The sequence below is a fragment of the Paramisgurnus dabryanus genome, chromosome 2, assembly GCF_030506205.2.
Source record: "Paramisgurnus dabryanus chromosome 2, PD_genome_1.1, whole genome shotgun sequence".
NCBI lineage: Eukaryota > Metazoa > Chordata > Actinopteri > Cypriniformes > Cobitidae > Paramisgurnus > Paramisgurnus dabryanus.
This window is the reverse complement of record NC_133338.1, coordinates 29680628-29708497: the sequence shown is the minus strand read 5'-3', so window position 1 is coordinate 29708497 and position 27870 is coordinate 29680628. Positions and strand designations below refer to the sequence as shown.

At 37.4% G+C, this 27870-nt stretch overlaps 1 protein-coding gene across 1 annotated transcript in view; it reads right to left on the bottom strand.

Moving 5' to 3' along the window:
- Positions 1-9105: 9105 nt before the first annotated feature.
- The window catches only part of mettl15 (methyltransferase 15, mitochondrial 12S rRNA N4-cytidine), a 94920-nt gene continuing 76155 nt past the window's right edge, over positions 9106-27870 (bottom strand). The window contains exon 6 of the mRNA XM_065267779.1: positions 9106-12625. Coding sequence (XP_065123851.1) covers positions 12168-12625 — 458 coding nt within the window. The 3' untranslated portion in view covers positions 9106-12167. The remainder of the gene's footprint in view (positions 12626-27870) is intronic.

Here is a 27870-nt window from a genome sequence, read left to right as displayed (position 1 = left end):
ATGCAAAAAGCAACCTACAGCCACCACATAGAGAGTTCCTCTTTAATAAATAAACAGGTTTTGATTGACACAAATGTTGTCCATGTCTCCTTAATATTGCTTCATTTACACCTAAAGTACCCTTTGAGATGTAACAACACAACAATCAATTTATCTCTCCATCCGTCCGTTCACTGGTCCCTCATTTCATTTACCAATCTGTCAAAAGACGTTTGCCAATACTGCTCGGGCCTGATCACTGGTCACAGTTGTTACCCAGATTAATATACAGAAGGAAGTAGACAATTGCACACCTATTAAGAGCAATTGATTGGATGGATTGGATGTACTTGCACAGCTGCCAAAAGCGCCATACCTCTTTGAGCGACGGACGGTGGGTAGAGAGGGGGGTCAGGGGTTTAACAGCCGATAATGGGAGCCAGGTCAGCCATTAAAATCCCCTCTGGCCGTCAGCCAGGAGGAATCTGCCTGTTTCCGCTACTGCCCTCCATCTCTGTCCCTGTCTGTAAAGCTTTAATGTGCTAATGCACAAACACACAAATGGGTCTCAGGGTGGCACTGAGCGGTTTACCGGATCTAGGAGGTGGGTGGACATGTACTGGAATACCACAGCAGACTGGGAAAGAATGGGATCCAGATTAGTGGAAAAGAGTCATGGTCAATACCCGGAAAAGTAAGCTTAACATAACTTTACCATAAGTGTCTCATAATCATCTTTACCGAAAAGTACGCCTTTGGTTTGACAGGATGACAGCCTGAGCTGAAAATCCAAGATGGAAAGAGGAAATGTATTTCCAAGGAGTGATGTTGGGCCTAACAAAGACTTTTCAAAGGCAGTGAAGATTATGAGATACATTTCAAAGTCATTTCTAACTTGTGTACCACCTTTTTTAATATTAGGCCTAGTCAATGTTCGAATGAAAGTACAAATAAAGTCCCAGGGTATGTAAAGTAAAAAAACTAGGAGAAAGAGAGGAGGGACTGCGCAAACTGATAAAACAGCAGCTTAGTGATGTATCTACAAATCTCTGTGTTTAACTGTTGGACCCAACTTAACAAATCCTACGAGCGCATACTTACCCCTAAAGGTCCTAATCTGCTTCACATCCACTGTAGTTTCATCTATACAGTCATCTCACCTAACAGCGAGCTTTATCTGCCTGGCTGTATTTCAAATAGAGCTGTTACTGCCCTGCCATCTCCCCAATTGCATTAGTGCTTAACCAGGCAAACCCTGAGAGGCAGCAGCGATAACCATTACAGACAGTCGACAGGCCCCTGCCTCAGCTCTGTTAGTAAACCACACAAGCCGCCTGATAAAACATCCGCCACTTCCGTCCCCCGCCTCGCCCGTGTGAAATACAGCGAGCTGAGAAACAGCTTCATTCCACCGGCGCGTTCTAATCCTTGCTTGAGTGAGCACAGCAATACGAGGGGTAATTTACACCCCAGCCAAACCTGTCATTACCCGAGGGCACTTGTTACGGCTGCACCCGATGTTTTTCCAATTCACCTCCAACCCCTGTGACTGTCAATCTCCTGAGTGGATGTTGAGGGGTGGGGAAGGGGTAGGAGAGAAGCAGAGGAAAATTTCAGTCTCCGCCAGACAGCGGGCAATTTTCCTCCATAGGGGATAATGGGAGTGAAGTGGCAAAAAATGCAGGATTGCTGCTATAAGCAAGGTGACTCAAAACTCCAGCAGTGGTGTTGTTTAACATCTTACAGAGTACTAATACACACGGCCTCTCAACACGACACTCTTTTTTTTCCTTTCATAGACTTGCACGCTGCGATTTACTAGCATTTTATTGAGTGATAAACATGTCGTGCACTGTTAACCTGCCTGCATTACACCTGCAGGATTTGTTCTCCACCTGGAAAGTGCAGATGGATGTGAAAATGTGAATCATGAGCGGCATGAACACACACCAACAAAGCCCAGGTCTTCCTCTGACGTCGCTCTGGGACTCCCCGAGGTCTCGTCCTCCAGAGGTGCGTCCAGGCTGTGTGTGCATCCGTGTCTTTCTCTCCCTCTCTCTCGCTGGATGCTCTGCAGAGCACACATCAAAATACACACATATAAGATTAGTCTGTCAATATTATCGCTTCAGCATTGCCTAATCTGACAGTAAATGCAAAAAAATCAATTTGAAACGATGCCAAAAAGATGAATGCATATCAGCTGTGTGATATCTTTGTTGTTAGATTGCCCCTCCTCCTTCAGCTTTGAAATCAGATATCCAGCAGAGATATTCTAGCCATTGCTACGTGCTGATGGCAACGTGAAGCTTGTCTGGTTTGCGGAAACCTGCTAGGAACTCTTTCAGCTCTTTGTTAAGAGAGATGATTTGTTTGGTTTAGGTTCTAGGTAGACTGAATCTACAAACATTAAACTGGCATTGGATGAAAGTAGTACAGAAGTGTCATTGTTGCAAAGCATAAAGGATACAATATTTAGGTTTATCAGCAAAAAAAAGATGCTTTAGCTTTGAACCTAAAAAAAAAAAAATCTTTGTTTATTGCCTAAACATCGACTACTTTGTATTTTAAAGCTTAAAATTTGCATTAATAGTTTTACATAATCTGTCTCATTCTGTTTACAATTTTTGGGTTATGATGCCAAAGAAATCACATTTATCTCTCAGTATAAGCCAGACAGGATTAAGTGTAGCAATAGCTTTAGGATGTACTAGTTTTAATGTTCATTTACTTCCTCGAAAAAAAGAGCATTAGAACAGGATGGATGTGTATATTAATATTTATTAAGAGCCCGGGACGTTCTGTTCTGTTTATATAAATACGTCTGAGAGGGGGTCATCGCCTCAAACCACACAGACGGTTCGTTCTATAAAAGATCATAAACAGAAATGCAGGGCGAGCTGGATACGTGCTAAGGCTTATAGCATTTATTTAGCTTCATCATATTTTTATCTTCTCTTTGTTATCAAAGTTTTAATTGAAAGTCAGTGAAAGGTGGCAGGGCACCCAGCTGAGCTGTCGACAGAGCTGTCTTCTCCACCGGGTTTGATCTTCCTCCCATGAGGCTACGAGGCCCTGCGTCATTCACAAAAATCATTCAAATAGCTTCGACCTCAAAGCTTCGTCTTCATTCAGAAATCTTTTTATAGCACAGGCTGTGCCGGGGAAGGGGTGGATTATGAGTACGGGTTGGCTGGAGGGGGAAAAGAGGTGGGTATGAGTCTGTGCGTGTGCGTGCTGGGCTGTATGGGGCGGAGGCTGCTTGCACAGCACCTGACACCGAGCAGACTCGTCTGCTTCGCTGTCTCACCTGTCTGTCCTCTCTACCGGGCTTCTTGATTGGTGGAACGGGAGCCGGCGCTGTGACGGACTGCTGTGAATGTGTGATCCAGCAGCATGAAGGTTCATTGGCTGAAAGTAAAGACGTCACAGCACCTTGTTAGAGAGATGCTGCAAACAAAACAGCATTGCTGAGGAAACAGGACTCGTCGCCGAGCGCAACCTTATTCACAGATATGACACACCCACGAACGCTCAGTCGCTGGAAATAACTTCAGATTATGCAGGGCTGCAAAAGCTACTATAAACTTATAGCTAAAATTGGCTATGAGTAAATAGTGCTTATGAAAGCTCCATGAAATATATTCTGTTTAAAAAAAACATTTTGAGCTTGTCCGAAAACTTTCTGCTATGAATCCAGTTAGTCTGGAGAAATCAAAACCTGAATTAAAACTTCCACTAACCATCCTAGTGCATTAGAGGTTAGCAAAGCATTACTTAATAGGTAATAACTATGGTTAAAACTACATTAGGCATATGAATGTATCCCAGCATTGGCACGATTAAAATAAATGGGAAAATTGATGACACATTCAGAGAAGACTGTTGGGAAATTGGTGAGGTGGCAATAATCAGCCCATGTGTGTTTGTTTGGGGGGAGTGCATTAAAAGCCATTAGTTGTATTTAACATGGGCACACTCACTTATGTTGACAGTTTTATACGGCGGACTGATTCCCCACACAGAGGGTGTATCCACATGCACGGACGTCCCGATCCTTCACATCCTCTTCTGTGTGCGACCCATCCAGCCGTGACTGCACACAGTCAAATTGGTTCGGGGTGGGAGGAGGATGTGTGCCTAAAAGCTGTTTGTAGTCAGAAGCAGCTGGGCAAGTGTGTGATTGTGAGAGAAATCAGAGGAGAGATAAGAGTGCGTGTTACACCCAGATGATAAAATCACACATTAGTATTTTCAATAAGCATATCTTGTACAGAAGTCAAGGCGATACGCATGTATTCACCATATGCTCACCTTTTCCAGAGTGCTGTTTGAGGAGAACGACTTCTAAGGATCTTTATTACTGGATAACCACTGTATACACACTGTTTTGAAGCTTAAAACGTCTCCAGGCTGCTTTTGTGGTTGCTTTCTCCTTAACAATAAAGCCTTCATCTTTATTTTGTTTTTAAACTCGCAATTCTTGCATACAGGGCTTATGCTAGTCCCAGACTAAAATGCACGTTTGAGCTACCTTAAAGGAACATTCCACTTTTTTTGAAAATATTGTAATTTTCCAGCTCCCCTAGAGTTAAACACTTGATTTTGACCATTTTGGAATCCATTCAGCTGATCTCCGGGTCTGGCGGTACCACTTTTAGCATAGCTTAGAACAATCCATTGAATCTGATTAGACCATTAGCATTGCGCTAAAAAAATAACCAAAGAGTTTCGATATTTTTCCTATTTAAAACTTGACTCTTCTGTAGTTACATTGTGTACTAAGACCGACAAAACATTTAAAGTTGCGATTCTGTAGGCAGATATGGCTAGGAACTATACTCTCATTCTGGTGTAATAATCAAGGACTTTGCTGCCGTAACATGGCTGCAGAAAGGGCAATGATATTACGCACTACCCGAAAATAGTCCCCTTTGTTACTTTCAATAGCAGGGGACTATTTTTGGGCAGTTTGTAATAGCATTGCGCTTTCTGCAGCCATGTTACGGCAGAAAAGTCCTTGATTATTACGCCAGAATGAGAGTATAGTTCATACAGTACCCATATCTGCCTAGAAAATCACAACATTTAATTTTCCGTTGGTCTTAGTACACAATGTAACTACAGAAGAGTCAAATTTTAAATAGGAAAAATATCGAGACTTATTTTTTGCACGATGCTAATGGTCTAATCAGATTCAATGGATTGTGCTAAGCTATGCTAAAGTGCTAGCGCCAGACCCGGAGATCAGCTGAATGGATGCCAAAACGATAAGAATCAAATGTTTAACTCTAGGGGAGCTGGAAAATGAGCATATATTTTCAAAAAAATGGAGTGTCCCTTTAATAAAAAAACACCTTGTACTGCCATATCTTAAAATATATCAGTGCCATTGTTTGGTCTCAAGATGCACATCATTATTGTTTTTTGTAAGGTTTGTTTATAAAAAATAATTAAATGTCTTAATATAAGGAATAGTCTACTCATTTTCAATATTAAAATATGTTATTACCTTAACTAAGAACTGTTGAATCATCCCTCTATCATCTGTGTGTGTGCACGTAAGCGCTGGAGCGCGCTGCGACGCTACGATAGCATTTAGCTTAGCCCCATTCATTCAATGGTACCATTTAGAGATAAAGTTAGAAGTGACCAAACACATCAACGTTTTTCCTCGTTTTTCCTATTTAAGACGAGTAGTTATACGAGCAAGTTTGGTGGTACAAAATAAAACATAGCGCTTTTCTAAGCGGATTTAAAAGAGTAACTATATTTTATGGCGTAATAGCACTTTTGGGAGTACTTCGACTTGGCGCAGTAACACCCTCCCTCTCCCATTATGAGAGTGAGAAGGGGAGCGGACTTTTCAGGCGAGTCGAAGTACTCCCAAAAGTGCTATTACGCCATAAAATATAGTTCCTCTTTTAAATCCGCTTAGAAAAGCGCTACGTTTTATTTTGTACCACCAAACTTGCTCGTATAACTACTCGTCTTAAATAGGAAAAACGTTGATGTGTTTGGTCACTTCTAACTTTATCTCTAAATGGCAGCATTGAATGAATGGGGCTAAGCTAAATGCTATCGTAGCGTCGCAGCGCGCTCCAGCGCTTACGTGCACACACACAGATGATAGAGGGATGATTCAACAGTTCTTAGTTAAGGTAATAACATATTTTAATATTGAAAATGAGTAGACTATTCCTTTAATATAACGAAGGCCTAGTCCTGGACTAAACCTTGTCCAGGTAACCACCCCACAATGTATAAAAATACACACATATTTCCTGTGGCTCCACCTCAAACAACCTTGTTATAAAAAGTAATTGATGTTAATGGTCACTCTTACATTTAAACAGTAAAACTACTGTATTTCAGAAGTACTGAATAGAACTCAATAGAACTCTTGTTTATGTAATGTGACGTGTTAAAAATATATAATGCTTTTTAAATAATATTGTATTGTAGTCATCCGTACACAGGTGAATTATGGGTAAATAAGAATAAATGGCATGTAATTGTCATGGTATGGGAGAACCTGGGCAAAAGTGACGCGGGACGAAAGTAACAAAGTGAATTTCTCCGAGCCCTGATAACATTTGAATCCCAAACTATGACAGCATCTTAAGCACACAAACCCTTGACAGAGCTGACAAATATTGCGTTATTTACTCCCCGTTTTCCGCGTGTAGATCCAGAAAAGTGTTTTCAACCATGATAAGTAAATTCCTAAAGCAATCTTTTTTGTCTTTCTGGTTTCGTTTGTTAAAATATTGATCAATCTACAGGTTATTTAGTGCTGTAACACATCCTGAAGTTTAACTTCTCAGAGTTTTTCAAAAAAAAAAAAAGTAAATTTATGTTTAAATGTGAGAAGATACTGTCGGGACGAAAGTAACACTTGTTACTTTTGTCCCGCTGCTAATACTATTGTAGGCTATATGTTGAAAATGTATATTATTCTAATTTTATTTAATTTTCATATGGGTTCAAACTGTTGTAAAAATGTTTTACTTTCAACAATTTAAGTTTTTACTGTTGGTTGCTTTTGAAACATTTGATAAAACTGAAATGTAAAATGTAAATGTAATTTTTTACAAAGATAAAGAAAAAAATATGTTTGCAGTTACATTAATGAGGTCATAGTCATGTATATTTAATAAAAACACGTGTAACACAAAAATCGGTCTTGTTTTGTTGTGTTACTTTTGACTAATCCACCTGTGTGTTACTTTCGTCACTGCAGGTGGGGTCGAAAGTTAGCCTAGAAATCTAGACGCACCCTAGCGGCCGCAAAAACCAGGCTAGTCGAAAGTAACAATTCACTTAACTTTAAAGTAAAACTGAAGTCGTTTTATATTTTTACAAAATTCCACCTGGTATTGATAGACCACACTTGTGAGTTACTGACAACAGCTAAAATATAACTCTGTTTATAACATTATCTTTTAAAATTAAGTTTTTCCTGAAAAATGGTCCTTTCTCCCTTCCTCTCCCCTACTAGAAAAACAAACAGATACACTGACTTCTGTCTTTATTTTTGCCATTCAGCATCAGAGGTTCCCTAATCTCAAATCTTTTGAAAGGGCTGCATCCAAAAGGACAGCGCAGTAGCCAATCAGAAGCAAGCAAGCTTCAACCGGATGTCGCATGCTTTTATAGCAAAAACAAGCCAGCCACAAACATGATATGAAAGAGGAGTATTGAAAAAGAATATTGACTGGTTCAACTATGGCAACAGTGCCAGTATTTTTATAATGTGCCATGCAAGAACTCACACAACATTTGTTATTTTCTCAAGTCACATTTGATCTCGCGTCTGTGAAATCTCATGTCACTGTGAAATCATTATTACAGTCATCAGGTGTGTCGTCTTGCAATCTGGTCGAATCATCTAGTGTGCGCGTACTGAAATAAAAAATCGCTTCAAACTGTCCTTAGGTTCGTGATTTGCAAATCATCCAGTGTGTCCCAGGCCATCGCAAATATTAAGCAGACAGTCTACCAATATTAATATACTAATAGAGATTGTTTACATGTAGATTCAATGTTCCTTATAATCAACAGAATGTCAAAGAAGATATCAGAACAAAGTAATAGCTGTGCAGAGAAAATAAAAGGATTGTTGTTGTTTACTTTCCATATGATTGTTATTAATATACAGCATTGATTGAAGTTTTAATTATTTACACATACCTCTCTCTCTCTCTCTCTCTCTCTCTCTCTCTCTCTCATACTGTAATAATAAGGTTGGACATGTTTCTGTTACTTTTCTCACTTTGAATAAAAACCTGCCTTTATCAAGGTGACTCCACCTCCACAAATAGCCTATCCCCCGCTGCAAAACTACTCCCAATGTTTGAGGTAGGTTTTGGATAATGGACAAGAAAAGCTGTAATTAAAGGAGTAATTAGCAGAAGCGTAAGAGTATATCTCATTAATCGTGCCGTAATTCTGTTGACTTTATCATATTTTTAATTAAATACATGAAGAGGAAGTCAGCATGTGTGGCTGTATGGGGTATGACTGTATTAATTATGGGTCTTTCCTGACGATATCTACGAAATGTAAGTGCTGGCAGAATTAATGCACAGTTGTACAAAGTTCAGTACAGTACATTCTGCTTGTGATGTTACTATTTGTAGCAGTTAGTATGTGTATGGGGGCAACAACTTGACCCTTGTGCATTTCCTGATTTTCTGTCCCTCCCCCTCTAAAAGTAAAGGACGATTTTGTGATCTGACTGAAAACTTTCACGAGTTTTCATGAAGTGAATGATGCTACACATTCATGTGACTGTACTGTATCGCTCTGCCAACGCACAGCACAGCCAGAAGGGTCAGCTTGAAATAAATCTACACTAGAGCCAAGAAATCCTCTTCTTTCTCAGTAAGAGACCTATCACGGTTTAGAAACTGCTTGCGTTGGTTATAACAAAACTGTCGAATTAAACGAAATGCTAATGCGTGTGGCTGTGGTGTGATGCCACTCTTGAGCAATGCATTAAAGATATAGGTGATCTGATTTTGGTGCTGGATCGCACACAAACTGACAGTTTTACAATTTACACCTATATTTGTTTCCAACACACACACACACACACAAAACTTTTAGTAAAAAAAGTGACTAGAAAGAAACGCATTTATTTATATATCAGTTTTGATGATTACAACTTTATAGCTGAGAGTGAAAACCATTTGAAATAGAAATACATAAAAATCTGAATTCCTCATCTGCTGTCTTCAACCTCACTCTACCGATCATCATCACATGATATCTTTCCAACTCTCTCATCTCACAGCAGGATCAAGGCTTCACAGTTGACACATATTAGCATGCAGGCAGCTTGTGAGTGTCGGCGTGACGTCAGCAGCAGTAGAGGAGGCAAAAGTGTCCAAGAGAGAGCAGAGTCTTTGGCTGATCGCACCATTATTAGAACAGCAAACACGCTTAAACACCATTAAGTTCAATGTTACATGTGCCGTTTAGTTTCCACGGTAACGACGGGGCGGTGTATATTTAGAGCTGACGGAATAAGATCGTGAGGGAGATCTTGAGATGGAAAATTTGGGGGGGGGGTGATAGATGCACACACAATTAATAATTAAATGAGTAAAACTTTTGACACGTTTGAGTCGCAAAGTATTCAAAAGCATTTGAAGTTTAGATCGATTCAGGACAGGCTGTATAACACAAACTAATTCAAAGTAACCACCACTTCTTTTCTGTATTATAGTATTCTTTCTAACAGCCCTTTAGCTGCAGGATTATTAGGAACTGACAGAAGATGGACATACATAATTAATTCTTGTTTCATTTGCGAATTTGTTTCGGATCTATAAGTCTTGACCAGTTGGAGGCAGCACTGGCTATAGTCTGCGCATTTTAAACCCCCAACTCGTAACTTTACTGTAAGATGAGTGTTTATGGCCACAATTAGACAACACATACTGGAAATCAGTTTCTGGGAAAATAGTCATCAGTGAACCAGCAATAAGTCAAAAATGTGCACTTTATATTTTATACAATACAACTTTGTTAGGTATGAATGTTACAAATTATTATTTGCACAAAATAGAGGAGACAATAAGGTGTCTTTTGATACTTTAACTGATGTGCTAACTCTGAGATTAAGCCAACATTAGCACACATGTCAGTTTGGGGCAAGTTGTCTCAATGACTTTGGGGCAGGTCGTCACATGCTTTTCACACTGGAAATAGTTAACCCCGGGTTATTCTAAACCCTGGGATATTATTAACCCCTGGATTAACAGAATTTTCGTACTTAACCAGGGGTTAAGAGATAACCCTGGGTATTCATAATCAGGTGTCTGAAACCCTGCTCCTACACCTGTCTGTAATTATCAAGCAACCCTAAACACCTTGATTAGCTGCTTCAGCTGTATTTAATTGGGGTCATAACATTAAACCCTGCTTTACACTGCATGTGTTTGGCACCGCAATGCAAGGTTAACCCAACCAAAGCAGGGCTAGCAGGGTTTCATAACCCTGGGTTAATTTCTGGGATAACCCCGCTTCTAAATTACAAATGTGAAACGATCCTTAACCTAGGGTTAAAAGCAGGATTTAGAACAAAGATAACCGAGAGATAAGCGCAGTGTGAAAAGCCCTAGAGTTAATATTTTCAGTTCTGGTTTGAATGTAAAAATTATAAATCAATAATCACAATTAAGTTGAGGTGTTTTTTTTTTAGATAAAAAACATTCTCTATTTATTAGTCCACAACCCCATAATGAGATTAGATATGAAAATGTAATGAATACAACATATGTGCCCCAAGACTTGCTTTTTTCATTTTTTATGAGATTTATACCATTGTGATGTATGGTGCTCAGTAAATGTTAGACAGTGTGAAAAGTGTGACAACTTACCCCACTCTCCCCTACCTGTAACATATTTGGTAAAACATTTTTTTTTATTAAATTCTTTGTCCTAAGTTTTTTGGGTTTAACAGTTAATTTCTAAATCCAGGTTAAAGTCTCAATCAAATTATGAGATTAGAAGCATCAAAGTTGGATTTCAATCATTGATTTTACATAGATTTTAATCTTTAACATCGTCTAAGTCAATATTTAAGATATCAATGTTATCAATTATTTTCACCGAATTTTCTTTACATTATCTAGGATTATTTTATGTAGAAAACAGTAAATCAAAAAATGACTTTTTAGCTAGGTTTATCCAGACTGGGTCAAGAAATAAAACAAAACTAAACTAATTATTTTTATTGTTAGAAATGTTCTCGAACATGTTGTCATTTAAACTGCACAGGGGAAATATATTTTACTGTGTAAAGACCATTTGATTGAAACGGTTTATTCAGTATAGGAGTCGGTACAGTAAGCATGTACATTGTCATTCAGAGTGAACGAATATAAAGAGGTGTTAAAATCAGAGGCTGTGAGCTCAGAGAAAATATTTTCATCCTGTTCCACACTGCTGGTGAGGTGTTTGGATATTTGAATCAGATCTGAAGCGACTCAGGGGCCTGAAGTACAGTACACAAGGCGCTCGGTATTACCATGGCAGCTGAATCCCACCCAAGTCCTGCAGGTGTGTGACTCACCCCCACTAGCTCAACAAAGGAAGAGAAGCCGCCGCATAGCGACGCAATCTCTTCGTCTCGTTCTTTCCCTCTATGTCACATGCTGCATTGCCAACATGCATGCAGAGTCTATAAACGGCCATGCGTGCACCCCACATGCTCTTAATGTAGAGATGCAAATCAGATCAAACTTTTACCATACATTTAAAATTATTTTACAGTACCACACTTTAAAATATCCTTGGCCTCTTGTTTGGCTGCTGAGGAGGGACAGCGTGTTACGAATACTTGCTTATTTTAGCTGATAATAGAAACTTCACAGGACGCAGTCGGACTTCAGCTCTATAGTCATCAATGCAGCAAAATTAGTAGGGAAAAGGTGAGAGTTGGAAAGAACCCACGTGTGAAGTGATCCTGAGTTTTGGCTATGAGCTGAAGTAACAGAGCCAGCAACGTGGTAAAGTCTATTTATTGGTGTAATTGGAAGACAGTGGCTCAGCAGGTAATGGACTCAACCTTGAGCACTCCCTATTAGAGATACAGGAATTCAGCCAGGCAGTTTCCCTTGAATTGTTTTTAAAGAATTAATTTAACTGTTTACAGGCTATAGGATTTGAGAAGTTCTCTATCGTCTTATAGCTGTTCTGAGTTTAGCTGATCGTGCTCTCGGGTTCTTCTGCACCTCTTCTTCGCTTGGCTTCATCACTTTCTTCTGAGGAATGACCCAGTGCACACTCTCTCGTCCATTCTCCTCTTCTTCACCCTCTTCTTCCTCATCATGCTCCTCTACCTCTGCTTCACGCACGGCTCTGGCTCGCTGTCTAATGCTGCGCCGCGGAGGTGCGGCCAGGTCCTCTCCACGTAGGAAGCGTTTGGTCAGCCGGTCCTCTAAGGAATGGAAGGTGAGAACACAGAGTCGCCCCTTGGGACGGAGCATGGACTGCACCACACGCAGGCCGGTGTGCAGCTCGTTCAGCTCATCGTTTACAAATATCCGTAAGGCCTGGAATGTTTTGGTGGCGACGTGTGAAGGTCTCTGCAGACGGTCACGGCGGGCATACAGTGCACTGGCTGGAAATGCTCCTACAATGAGAAAGGCGGATGAAAAAAAAATCACTTTGCGGTTCAAGTTCGGTTCAAGAAAAAACCTGCTTTTTATAAAATGTTACTTCAATGTCAAAACTATTAGCCACTTATTTATAAAAACGTCACACAGAGCATGCGTTTCTGAATATGGCTCTGCTGCGCTCACTAAAGTATGGAGTATCGCACACCTGTTTCAGGGGAGGGCAGCGTTGGAAAAAATGAGTAGGGAGTGAAAGACTTTATATAGTAATCTAATTAAATGAATAATATACAAATTAACGGACTCTTTCTGCATTTTTCTTTTTGAAAAGCATCATATTAGTTTTTAGTACAAAAATAATAATTTAATATTTACTATAGTAAACTGTAGCATAGTGTAATATATTATTAGTATTACACTTTGTTAATGTATACCACCGTAGTATTCTGCAGTTTGTTATAGTGTATTAAAATATGTATCAAATACTTTATTATCCTACTACAGTACATTAAAACAATCAGTATCTCAAAAATTTTACAGTAGTTTTCTACATTATGTTAAATACTAAGGTATATTGCAGCATTTGTCATGTGGGATCACTGTAGTTTCTACTTATTTCAAATAAAAAAATTCTCATTTACTAAATTGAATTGTGTTTTGTTTTTCTATATGTTTACATTCTCCTAGGATAATAAATCGTAAGGTCCAAAATCCGAACAGACGTCAACAGCCTCAATTAGCCTCATATTGTTTTGTATGTGGTCATGGGACCTTGTGAAGTAATCTGGCATTTATGAAGCGAAGAAGTCGATAAATACAATACTTTAGAAGGTAAAAGGTATAAACAGGTGTTTTTCAAGAACAAGCTAGATGAAATTACTTTATCAAAAACAAAAAGCAAATGTGCAGTGTACTTTAAAGACAAGGCCATATAAACAAAAGACAAACACAGTGAAAGATGCACACTGCTGGGGACACACAAGGGCTTATTCCAGATCACTGTGTGATGACACTGCTATTGAAAATAAACAGGTTGTTCTACAAAGCTCCCAAAGCTCATGGACAGATAGGTCCGTGCTGTATATTGTGCTGAAATGTACTGGCGCATAGAGACTGAGTAAGGGAAGGTGATGCTCAATGAACTGATACAGTAGCATACAGAGCTTAAAACTGCAGACAGAAAATACATACAAATCTGATCATACAGAGGAACCTTAAATTCAGTTTTTTATCAAATAAAAAATAAATAAATAAAACTTAAGATCTGCTGACAGACTTATAAAACAATAAAACGTTTGTGAGGCATGGCATTTCTGGCATTATGTCTTTGTAAAAATAATTTAGAAGTAGTTCAGACAGTTGTTCTAGGCAGATTAATTTTTGGTTATGTGCTGCCAACATAATTACAATGCATGGATTTTCTCTGTGTAAACAGTAACTAGATCTTTTGACTGTATGCCATCTAACAAATAAAATCCCAAAAATTTTCCATATATAATATACTAAATTAATTGATAATTAACGGCAAATAAAATATATAGAGTTAACTAAAAAACTACTTTTAATATATAGGGCATTATCATACACCCGGAGCAATGCAGCGCAATGCACGACGCAAGTGTCTTTTGTTATTTTAAACAAGGCGCAATAATAATTTTCACGTTTAGCACCATGTTGTTTAAATAGCAAATGCATTTGTCCCCAATTTGGCGCCCATGGGCGATCTGGTCTGAAAACGAGGTTGCTTGCTATTTTGAGGCAACTAAAATAAACTACGCCATGCGCAATAATGGTTTTTGTAATTTAATGAGCGCGTTAGTAATATGCGTCTTTAAACGGGATGACAACACGGTTTGCTTATCACATACATGGATGCACAGCAGCACAAAACCGCTTTTAAATATGAAAAAGTAAATGATTAAAATGTAAAAGATTATTATTGAGTCTCCTGGACATAAACGGGGACCGATTATGAGATGTTAGAAGGCGTAAAGAGCTGCTTCACCTGCAGCCTGGTAAGTAAATAAATGCTTTAAACAAATACATCTATTTTTACATATTTTTTAAATGCTACCCCATGGATTTATTGTATATGATGACTCTGTACCGATATGGTGAGACGAGAAACATTTTTAAAGTAATTCTTTAAAAAAAAAACATGGCGCTGTCCGAGTGCTGAATTCCACCCAAGTCCTGCAGGTGTGTGACTCACCCCCACTAGCTCAACAAAGGAAGAAAAGCCGCCGCATAGCGACGCAATCTCTTCGTCTCGTTCTTTCCCTCTATGTCACATGCTGCATTGCCAACATGCATGCAGAGTCTATAAACGGCCATGCGTGCACCCCACATGCTCGTAATGTAGAGATGCAAATCAGATCAAACTTTTACCATACATTTAAAATTATTTTACAGTACCACACTTTAAAATATCCTTGGCCTCTTGTTTGGCTGCTGAGGAGGGACAGCGTGTTACGAATACTTGCTTATTTTAGCTGATAATAGAAACTTCACAGGAAGCAGTCGGACTTCAGCTCTATAGTCATCAATGCAGCAAAATTAGTAGGGAAAAGGTGAGAGTTGGAAAGAACCCACGTGTGAAGTGATCCTGAGTTTTGGCTATGAGCTGAAGTAACAGAGCCAGCAACGTGGTAAAGTCTATTTATTGGTGTAATTGGAAGACAGTGGCTCAGCAGGTAATGGCTCAACCTTGAGCACTCCCTATTAGAGATACAGGAATTCAGCCAGGCAGTTTCCCTTGAATTGTTTTTAAAGAATTAATTTAACTTTTTGACTGTATGCCATCTAACAAATAAAATCCCAAAAATTTTCCATATATAATATACTAAATTAATTGATAATTAACGGCAAATAAAATATATAGAGTTAACTAAAAAACTACTTTTAATATATAGGGCATTATCATACACCCGGAGCAATGCAGCGCAATGCACGACGCAAGTGTCTTTTGTTATTTTAAACAAGGCGCAATAATAATTTTCACGTTTAGCACCATGTTGTTTAAATAGCAAATGCATTTGTCCCCAATTTGGCGCCCATGGGCGATCTGGTCTGAAAACGAGGTTGCTTGCTATTTTGAGGCAACTAAAATAAACTACGCCATGCGCAATAATGGTTTTTGTAATTTAATGAGCGCGTTAGTAATATGCGTCTTTAAACGGGATGACAACACGGTTTGCTTATCACATACATGGATGCACAGCAGCACAAAACCGCTTTTAAATATGAAAAAGTAAATGATTAAAATGTAAAAGATTATTATTGAGTCTCCTGGACATAAACGGGGACCGATTATGAGATGTTAGAAGGCGTAAAGAGCTGCTTCACCTGCAGCCTGGTAAGTAAATAAATGCTTTAAACAAATACATCTATTTTTACATATTTTTTAAATGCTACCCCATGGATTTATTGTATATGATGACTCTGTACCGATATGGTGAGACGAGAAACATTTTTAAAGTAATTCTTTAAGTAATTCTCAAGTAATTCTTGTCCGAGTGCTGAAACGGCTCTCCGCACGTTTGTAAATTCTTTATCTCCTGTTTGTTACAAATAAAGTATTTTTAGAGTACAAACGTTTTCTTACATACTTGTTGGATATCCATACATTTACAGCAATTAAAAGCCTGCTATTTTTACTTCCATGACTAAGAGAAAACGGCTTTTAAAGGTTTTAATCCAAAAAAAAAATTTCAATACAAATGAAAACAACTATTTTTTTTAACATCAATCTTAAACTGGTGGTCTTCTTCCTCTGCTTAGTTTTTTAGTTTACAAAGTCCATCATCTAAATAGGGATTAGACATAGTGCCAGCGCCAGCGCAACTGGCTTTTAAAGGGGATGAGAGATAAAACTCTCTTTGGTTTATTGCACGGTACACCCAAAACACACCCATTACTCATTAGGAGAATAGGACCAACCCTTTTGGACCATGCGCTTGGCGCACAAACCATTTTTCCCGTCATTAAATTAGCAAAAAGGGATTCGGACACGCCCATTTAGACCTTGCGCCGTGTGCTTTTGACAATGCAATTAGATCATTAAAATAGGGCCCATAAACTTTTACAATTATTTTTTTTGTTTCCAGAATTATTAATCATACATCAGCATACGAAAGGGATTACAAATTTTATTACAGGCACTTTAACATCCTTTTCATTGAAAGTGATATTTATTGTTGCACTGCCTCATACAGAACCACAGCTCCCCTCCCTGTGATTTAACGCTATGAGGAAAAAAATATTCATTCATCTGAACTGCATAATAACATGTTGTCATGCATTCATGTTTAAGTAAAGATGGAAATGCAGCAACGCCTTGGTTGTTATGTGAATGAGATGAAACTCTGCTGTTATCCAGGAAGTACACATTAGACAATTTTATATTAATAATAGTGTTGAATTGTACTGTTGCTAGCTATTATAATTAGAAGTTCCTTTCTCAAGTACCACAGTGAAAGAAAAAAAAACACAAACAAATTTACAGCAATTCACAGTGTTGGTGACATTAAATCTGTTAGCCTGTTAGTCCTAAAAAAATCAATTGGCTCAAATTGACACTACATGCTAATCAAATTTTAAATTTCTTTTTCATATTTTGACCTTACAGTAACTTTTGAAATATGCCTTTGAATAAATGAATAATTGAATAATTGAGGGTTACTGATAAAATGAACAGAGTATTCTGAAGATCTTTGTAGTTTGATATCAACATCAGACTCTGACTCTACAGGGCACATTATACAATCTTGATTTGTTTCTTCAACATTACACAGTGGCCAAAATAAAACATCATTAAGCTCCTATAGTGATCTAAGTTTACACTGCTGTACATGACAATTGTTGTCCTTCCAGGACAGCTTAACTAAATGAGAAAGGAAAAAATAGGACAATAACTAAATGCAAAACAACATGGAAATTATTTACTAATTACAAGTTAAAAATAAATGAAAGACTACACCCAAGTAGTTGGATTCAGGGCTTCTGCATGAGCATATCTTATGCTAAAAAATATTAAAGGAATTGATTTGAATTCACAGTTAAACCTGGTAAGTAATAGGGCTGTAACGATTAATCGTGCAAATGCACGTTTTCTGAATGAATGAATTTGCATGAATTACGGTGAAATGCCAGCACACCCAAAAGCCAGAGGGCGCTCTCGTGCAGAAACTCCAACTGTGCCACAGAAGAAGTACCATTACATACACTATTCCAGGAAATGTCTATAAGAATATTTATATCGCCGTTCTTCAAATTGTTTCAGGTATTTTCATGATAATAAAGAATTTTTCGAATGATTGTGTTTGACGAGTGTTGCCTTTTTAAATGCACATTATAAATGATTCAAACTCATAATGATTTTAGATTGATAAGGACTGACCAAAACGCCATAGCACATGCACAAGCTGCTCATAAAAGCCTTGCGATTCAGAATGGATTTTAGACAGGTCTTTTTAATGGGACACGCCATTTATCGGTACAGCCCTAGTAAGTAGAGAAAGATTATCTGTTATTAACAACATCAAATTTTGAGGTGTTCCTAATGTAAAGCTATGGTATGACTTTAAAGCAACACTATGTAGTTTCCATGTAAAAATGACTTACAGCTCCCCCATATGGTTGAAAAGCGCAACAGTGCCTGGTATCAGACACTCTTCTGCAGGCAGGGGGAGGGGCGGGGCGGGGCTGTGTGCTCTACCCTCCACCGCCACTTTCAGAGTGTGCTTGTAGCAGCTAGGAGGCTGCTCAGGTTGCCGCAACAGTACAATTTGTCCAGTTAAAAGTTGTTCTATCACTGAAATAATTTTAGAGACATTATTTAAAGGTAAAAAATACTACGTAATGTTACTTAAAAAGACGTGCCCATCATCCTGTACACAGGGTTCCTACACAATTTTCATTTCAAAATTCCATACTTTTTCAGACTCAAATTTACAGACTTCCCTACAGATTTTTCCAACCATATTTAACTTGTTCTGATAAACTTTTTTTTTAAATTCAATTGCTAACAAGTATGTTACATTCTACAGATTAAGTATTGGTGTGTTTGCTATGTAGGCTCTATGTAGGCTATCATGTTAAATTTGTAAATACAGAAACAGAAGGGATGTTCATGCACAATTAACCAAAAAATTTGAAAATAGAGCTAAAGTCAAATGCTTTATTGGCTGTTAGGTACAGCAAACCTGAAAATACTTTTTAAACAATAGGCTCATTATAAATAAAATATTTAGAAATTCTATTTTAAAATATTGCCTTTTGTGAACTAAAAAAAAAAAAAGATAAATCAGTCACAATTATTAAAGGGTTATTAATTTACCCCAAAATGAAATTTCTATCATAAGATCAAGTGTAAAAAACTATATTTTGGCAGTGCTGGCAGACTGATCCAATCGCCATGAAAAAACAATTGTACATATACATTTAGAAATTCTTAAGTCTGGAAACGTACATATTTTTCCATACTCTGATTAATTTTTTCCATATTTTCCAGACCTGGAAATTTCTCAAATCAAATTCCATACTTTTCCTGTAGGAACCCTGTGTACATTTTTTGCGGGTGAATTATTATTTCTTGATTTGTACAAATATTTCAATGTTAGTGATGATATTGAATGAGTGCAGGCAATGGAAAGACACAGCTAAAGAAAACAAGAGGTGTTGCATCTCTCAAGTATTGCACTTCTGGACCAGAAGAAGTGAGACACGAGCCAATCAATAAGACCACATGCCTCTGCTCAAGAATCCCATCTTATTTTAAAACCAAGACATGGGGAACATGAAAGAGAAACAAGAAAATGAATTGGAATCAAAAGTAAGTAGAGAATAAATAGAGTCACGCAAACCAGCGGATTGTAAAACACAAAACGTTTAAGGCGTATAGAGAGAGAGAGAGAGCTTTCCCCTATGGAATAATGCTGATAACGCAAATACAAATAATTGATATAATAACAATAAAATGTGTTTATGTACAGAAGCAGTATACACTTAAAAATGAAACCATGCTAAATATTTAAATAGAAAATGCAAACAAATCTAATCTTGCAAAAATAACAGCCAAACCAAAAAAATATATAAATAAATACACCAATCACATTATTTCGGTTACCTCATGGGTGCTCTTATTTCATTCCAGCAATCACTATTGATTCTTCCTAATTGGTCTTGAATCCTGACGAGTGCGACAATGTCCACAGCCTCCACTAATTACCATTAAATTCTTAATGAACTCATTGCATTAAAACCAATGTTTACATAGAAGCCTAATGGGCTGATTTTGTAACAAGTCAATAGTTTCTGTTATCTTTCATTTGAGAAAAAAAATATTTTTTTCTGCCAACACGAATATAAAGAAAAAAAACATCTTTGAACCCTGAAAACCTGTTATGTGCATTATCAGTGATACTATATTTATGTTGTAATAAGCATGTAATTGGTTGTCCATCTATTATGAGAGGGGAAGGATTAGAGGGTTAGACCCAGCTGTTCATAGATCTGATAATTGGCAGAATGTCTTTATTTAAATCAAACTGATTACTGCATGACACCCGTCTGTAACAAAGGGAGAGCTTGCTCTTGAATGAGTCTCAGCACAAGCGCATTTCATTTTGAATAGAGGGCTAATTCTTTGTCTGGCCCTGAACCGAATTACGGATTTTCTCGTGTTGCTTTTAGGTATGAAGCAGGGGCTAAACTATCATTTTCAAATCAAATCTAGACCCTTTAAGAGTTTAGTTTCTTTCATTTGATCCTCTTGATTTGTTTGAAATACAGTGTCTGAAAAGTGATGTTTCTCTATTCAGTAAAATTGTCTCGCTCATCGTGTGCAGGCATGATTCTGTTAACACGTACAATTCCATATGTAATCCACTGCGATCAAACCCTACTAAAGATGAACTGATTAAGACAGCCAAATACTTTATTGAATTTGCACAACCCAAGACATGAGACGGGGCTGTGAGTCAATACATGGTTTATTCCTTTCATTTATTCTTCATTTGCCATGGAACACTGTTATGCTTGAAGGGTGAATATCTTTTGTTAAAAGACTCAATCCTGTATGCGCTATGACAACACAATGATGACTCATCTCCAACAAATGTGTCTCACGGACACTTACATATTTCTCCTTGTTCACCTCTGGGAAAGAATAGAGCAATAAGAATAAGAGAGAGAGAGAGAGAGAGAGAGAGAGAGAGAGAGAGAGAGAGCTAAAATTAAAGCCTTCCATCTTCTTGTTTACCCTGAAGAGTTAACAAAAATTTGCACAACATTTTCCAATCTATACCGATAACATCAGATTTCCAGTAAGAAATGTGATGAGGGGCTTTATATTGTTATAGAGTGCCAATTTATGCCGATTTCATTGGAAGCTCAAGGAAGGGCTTTTACAGGTTCCTAGTTCATTGGTGGGGCTGGGAGTATATGCTACGGGTTTCAAATGATATTTCGTTATTACCCAGTAAATCCTTTTTATAAAAGCAACAAGCCGCATAGGGACACTGAACATTACAATTGTTATTTGAGGCTGAAAGGGCAGTGATGTTAGTCACTGGTGAGAACTTTCAAAAGATAAAGGTTTTACATTTTTGACTGTTCGGAAAAATTACTTTTATAAGCAGCTGCTGGGAAACAATAAGAAGAGCATCACAAAAATAACAGGTTTATGATCTGGACTACTAAATAAAGCTGTCACGCAATGTACCTAAAGGGGCGTCTTGGGTGTGGGAACTGCAGTACAGTTTCCGGTAGATGTGAAATCTTGTCTAGTAGGCAACAACAAATGATGAGTTCAGATAAGAAGTCTTCACGGCTCCACTTACATCCAAACACGTCAGGTCTGAACCGATAGGAATTAAGTTTTACATGTTCCTCGGACACCGGTCGGGGGTGTAATATTAGCGGGCTCAATTTAAAATGAATGCGTTTTTATCGAACGGACCCGAGAAGAACTATATCTCGTTTGTGTACAGAGTTCTTTTCCAACCCCCCCTCTGTTTGCCAAGAGAGATTGCGTCATCGTGTGGGTGGCGGTAGGTTAATTTTCTTGAGCCAGACCTGTCAATCAATTTTAAACACACACTGTACGCAGTTACATTGGTGTCATCGTCAGATAACAGATAAAGAAATAAATGGAGCAGGGGGACAAATTGGTTGCATGGCCACTTAAGGTTTCTTTCGGTTAGACTGCAGAAACGTGGGGGCCGTTTACATTCGGGTCCTGTCGGGTTAAAAAAAATTGTCATCTGGTTGGGTCCGAATCAGGTCTAATTTTGTCGAGTTTTTATCGGGTTGGGTCTTTCTTCATAAAAAATGATTTGTGCACATCGGGTTCGGGTAAAAAGCGATTCGGTCAATAGAAGACGTCTATTCAGATGCAAAACCCAAGGGAATGGCAATGAAAAGGTTATTAGTCAGTAATTGAAATGCCTTATTTTCATAAATGTCACTTTAGTCATTTTACTGATATTTTGAAAAATTTCACTGTACAAAACACTTTAAGTACACGCAAGATAAATTTAGAATTTTGTCTGTGCACTTTGCTAAAAATGATGTGCAGTTTAGCGTTTTTTGTCAACAAAAAGTATTTCTGAATGGCCTAAGGCCGGGATTAACTCTTTCCCTGCCATTGACGAGTGTTTCCGGATTTCCGTATTCCGCTATTATCTACCAGGCTATTCCGTAACTTATAAAACCCGTAAGTATCACCCCAGGGCAAACAGCTGTATGTCCTTGTATGTTTTGAGGATTGCTCTGAATCTGATTTCTATAAAAAGTCCTTCACAAAAATGAAATTCTCAGCTTTTGCTCAAAATTTTGTGTTTTTGAAGAATTCTATCCATATTTGAGAGGGGATAAAAGAGAACCAATAAAGGTAGGATGAAACATTTTTTTTGTTGTTGTTGTTTTTAAAAGTAAAAGGTCTGTTCTTTCATTTGATATATTGTATGTTTATTTAAGAAGAACATTTTCAGATAGGCATTAAACTTTTGTGAAAATCATGATCCCCGCTAGTGGGGAAAGAGGTTAGTGGATTTAAAGCGAGATATTTGATGAACATATAATACCTTCCAAGAGCATTCAGTTAATATCATAGTGGCATTTGCTTCTGAGGTCCTCAACTGATTACTTATATTTCAGGACAGTGAGAGACAAATATTGGTGTGTCAGATCATAAAAACTTCAAAGAATTGTTTACAGTTATTGACGCAGTAAGATACAATTATAAAAAGCCTAATTATTGTCAACAATAAAAAAATACCAAAAACAGAGGTCTAAGTAGTGAACTACTCAATGGTCAATTATCTGTACTTTTTTGAGTGTTTTTTCTTTGGCAAACTTTTACTTCACTAAATTTCGATGCAGAATATTGTACTTTTTACTTCACAACATTTCATAAATACAAATTGTTGTTTAATCTTATACTTAACGACATTAAAATGTAGCACTTTCTTGTTAATTCTGAGTAAAAGTAATTAAGTACTAGATTTTCATGTAATTAACTTAATATGAAATGCCATGGAGTACAATGATATTACCCTTTAGAATGTATTGAAGTAAAAGTAAAACACTCTGATAAAGTATATACTGTATACTCAATTTGTATAGGTCTAGCTTCAACTGACACTGCATACAATTTTGCATGAATTTAAAATGTAAATGTAAGCCATGGTCCATGGTATGGACAAAATCTTATTTAAAATTCTTAACATTATTGTTCATTTCTAGGTTTACAAAGATATTTGTAATCCCAGATTTTCAATAAGGTGTCAGAGTTTTTGCGGCAAAGAAATTATTTAGCTTTTTTACATGTTTGTGGAATTTTTTTTTGACAGCATCATACACTAGCCAGTCCCTCTGTACAAAGCAACATATCATAAACACGTCGAGACCCATCGTCCTCATATTTTCATCTTGTTGGATGAATGTCAGAAATGTGTCACTGCTGGAGTTCTTGAGTTGAATGAGACACTAAACCCCATGTTACACAAAGAGGACAACAGACTACTTTGGATTTAAAGGTTCGATTAAATACTAATGGAAAAGGTAGATGCTAAGCTGCACGAGAAGCATTCCGACCACACCTTCAAAGGACAATGGCAACACTTTACAACAGGGTTGTATTTGTTAACATTACTAAATGCATTACTGCGGCTAACAATAAGCCATTTAATCTTTCTATATTTTATTAATCATTGTTAAGCTTATTAAATGCCAATACAGCTCATTCAAGTTGTTCACTGTGTATTAACTAAAGTTAAAACTTTTCATTTTAAAATGTTTAAAGGGTCATGAAATACCAAACAACAAGAGTTGACAGAGGTAGCTGTGTTGCAAGAAGAAAATGTTAGCATCCATTAATTTTAACAGCAGGAACAATTTTTAGTGATGGGGGTTTGCCCTATTTTGGTCTTCCGAGTTTAAAATCTACATTGTGTCAATGTACTACAGTAGCATCCCATGTGTTTGTGTCCGTAGTGTAAAAGAGTGTATGTATGCTGGCTTTCCCTGCAATGCTGTCACGATTAGACTTGGTTTGACTGCGGGCAGTTGGTTGGCCATCAACTTCTGTTTTTCTCTGGAAAGCTTTGAGATTTGGAAATAGGTGGACATCAGCCTTGCTCATGAAGGCAGTTTGCATCTACTGCAGCCAAGGATGTGGTACGATGTCCTGAGGACTTTTCCATCTTTTCAAATATGGCACCGTCATATTTAAACTATAACAGTTTCACTTGGCTTTTGATCCATTTCAGGCCACCTTTGCTGCTGCCACCACCGTGTTTATATAATCCACTGGATTTGTTAATCTTGTAGGCTAATATTATTAAATGATTTATCAGGTGCAACACAAATTATAAACTTGTGTGTATCTGGAATAATTTATGCAGATTACAAAATATAAAAAAGGCATTGACCAACAATAATGAGGATACACTATATATTTCTATACTGTAGGTGAACCCTCAAGAACTCCCTAGGAATACACCATGTATAAAGACAAATACACAACTGGCTTACACTTTTTAAAAGTGATGGGACACAGTTCAAATGTTGAAATATTTATATTTTATGTATTTCCAATATTCAAGTATACTGCTTCCTTGGCCACCTTTTCAAAAACACATTTGGGACATTTAAGACTTCTTAAAGACCAAAGTGAAATCAAAATAGAAAATATTTAAATTGCATTATACAGTTTTTCACAAAACAAAGTTTTATAAAATGATAAAACTTCCCATTTTACCCAAGGTCTTTCGCTGTGGTTTGCCCAAAACTGCAGAATTGATTAATAATGCAAATGCATTATCTGCCAGGCACTTTCGATACAGAAGTATGGGGGGTTTCCCAAGTAACAACTGTACACAAAGCAACACGGCATATCGGCATTTGACTTTGAAACTTGCAGCCGCAGCGCCAGTATTAGGCAATTAATATAAAGTTTTGCAGCATCTCCATGTGTCTGTAGCCAGGGCTTTATCCGCCCTATGATCATCCTTTGCATTTGCGATCTCTTTTTCGCACTATTGTCAAGATATATCCAAAGAGGCAGTCCATGGTTGATTTTGGGTCCGCGATTGCCTAATTTGTAGATTTTGAGAGATCCGTCATTCATTCATCAGTCTATCACATGTCAAGCTGAGCTGACTGCACAGCAGGCAGGCCAAAACGACCGCCAGGCCACCGGGACTCCAGATGGCCAGTCCGCCCCTGAGTCAAAGTATTGTCCGTTGTCAGTTCATGTTTTGGGCAAATTACCGAAAAACCGCAAATGGCCATATGGCAATATGCATATCGTAATAGTTCGAAATAACTGAATAACTGTACTACTTCCAAAAGTTATGTATAGTCAAAGTTTTGGCAAGCAGTATGTTTGCTATAAGATTTTCAATATTTAATTTTTTTTAATAGACTTACAAACTTAAAGCATTATCGTTTTGCATTTCATTACTAGATCACTTAAGTTGTCTCACTTTTCTTTAATACCGTGCAGCCCCTATTCGTGTTAGCTAATCTAACGTTTATTTGTGGGTTTGGGTCGCACTTTGAAATGACCTCTGTGTATGAAATTTGCTATTCAAATAAACCTGTCTTGCCTAATTAGTTAACAACAATTACACCCATTAGGTCATTATATAAACAGGCATTAAAAGTAATGGACCAGAAACCTATAAGATGGCACCATTGCATAATGCTAAGGAAGCATAATATATTGAGTTTTGACAGTTTTGTAAATTATTCATTTTTAAAACTAATTTTTAAGAGTATAAATAACCTTTAACCTCTTGAAAAGCACCCCCATTCTGGCCTGAAACCATGAAAATACCTACATTCACTAAAAGGGCTGTTTTTACTAAACCATTTATAGTATAAGCATAACTGTGGTATCATTAGATAGAAGACACTTTGAGCTTCGTTTTCCATGTTTCAAAATTATTTTAAGATAAAAATTTAAAAAGTTAGAGAGGCTGAAGTACATTGTAATAAAAAATTTTTTGCATAACATCTTTTTTAACACTAAAAATCTTAATGATAAATATATGTGTGAAACCTAGAAATGCAATGAGGCCAAAGCCACAAGTCTAAAGAAGTTATATTTCACGTTTGAAGTCAATAGACCCAAAAATGAGGTTCTTGCAAGAGTTTTTGTAAGACTAGTGCCTTTTCTAAGTGCCAGTCAGCCACAAAATAAAAGTCTTTTGTTTACATGCATACACGTTCGTTCTTTTTTTTGTTTATTCTTATATAAGCGTATAAAATGCCGTATCCACACCAGGAAATGAAGCTTCACATGAAGATCGTTGAATTCGTGTTCTAATTGGCTACACGTTCTGTCTATCAATATTTTCCATGAAGTCATTGGAGGAACGCGCAAGTCAGATGACGTCACGATATTTGACAGCGCTGTTTGGATATTATGTATTATACTCCCGCCTACTTGTACAATCAAGTTTGAGCGCTGGTTTTGAATGCGAGTGTGATCTCATATACAAGTGTTACGATGTAAATAGTCCTCAGATTGTATATTATAATCTATTACAAGACAGCATCTGAAATCTGATGTAAACAATGGAAAATATATCCATATTTCATGGATTATACGCATTTGTGGACAAAAATGGTCATTGGATGTACTTTGTTGGAGAGTTTTTATGGGTTATTCACACATCTGAAACAGACTGTATTCGATTCGCGTTCCTTATACCAGCACAAAGGTAAGGAGTCAGTTTATATTATGCATGTTGTTATCTGGACTTCTGTAATAAAATACTATATTTATGATGCTAGAGCAATTTAATCTCAAAACGGACACCATACACTGATGCTAAACCCTTAGACCTTTTAAACGATGTATAGTAGTGTTATTATTATTGTTGTTTGTACACAGTAGGCTATATATATATATTATTAGCAGCATTAAAAAAAACTGACGTCTTTCCGTCCGCGAGCTAGTGCGCGTCGAGAGGTTTAAGCAAAAGAGCGGAATAAGACCTAGAGGCCCAATAAGTGGAAACTGTATGGTCACAAAATGTAGAACAACAGTTGGTCAGACATCACTTTTAGTAAGAGGCATAAAATGGTGGAATGCTTTACCATCGGAAATTAAAACATTTTATGCATTTGTCCCTGTCAAATAAACATTCAATAAATAAATAACTACTAACAAATACAACCTTGTTGTAAAGTGTGACATGTTTTGCATCCTGAATGCAAAGAAGTATCCCACAGACAAATCACACATTAGGTTCTTCGACAGACACAGTAAAAAGCTAAAAATCTAAATTTGGTTTAGTTTAAAACGATCAATAAACAAATCAAACAATTATCCAAGAAGGGACCTGACTACAGTATTTTCAAGAAAGGTCACTCACGGTTTTAACAAAAAGAAAAAGTGTCAACTGTAGACCACACTGCCACATAAACTTAGACTGGTACCCATAAAGACAGAACTCCAACTAATAAGAGCGGGGACTCTAAGGACTGCCTTAATTCCCAAACTGTGATGTGGACCTCTGGAAACTCGGAAGGAGAAACCAAAAGATCAATGTTCATCAGAGCCCCAACAAGTCTGCACTTGAACCAGTAATCAATAACGTCCTGATTAGTGTCTCTTACAGTGATATTAAAGCAAGACCAGCCGCTTAAGCAACTGTTTAACCATGCTGTCAAAACCTAGAAAATTTGCATGAGAATCCAAACGAATCAAAACGCTAAAGCTAGATTGACATGCTGACAGTGTATTCAA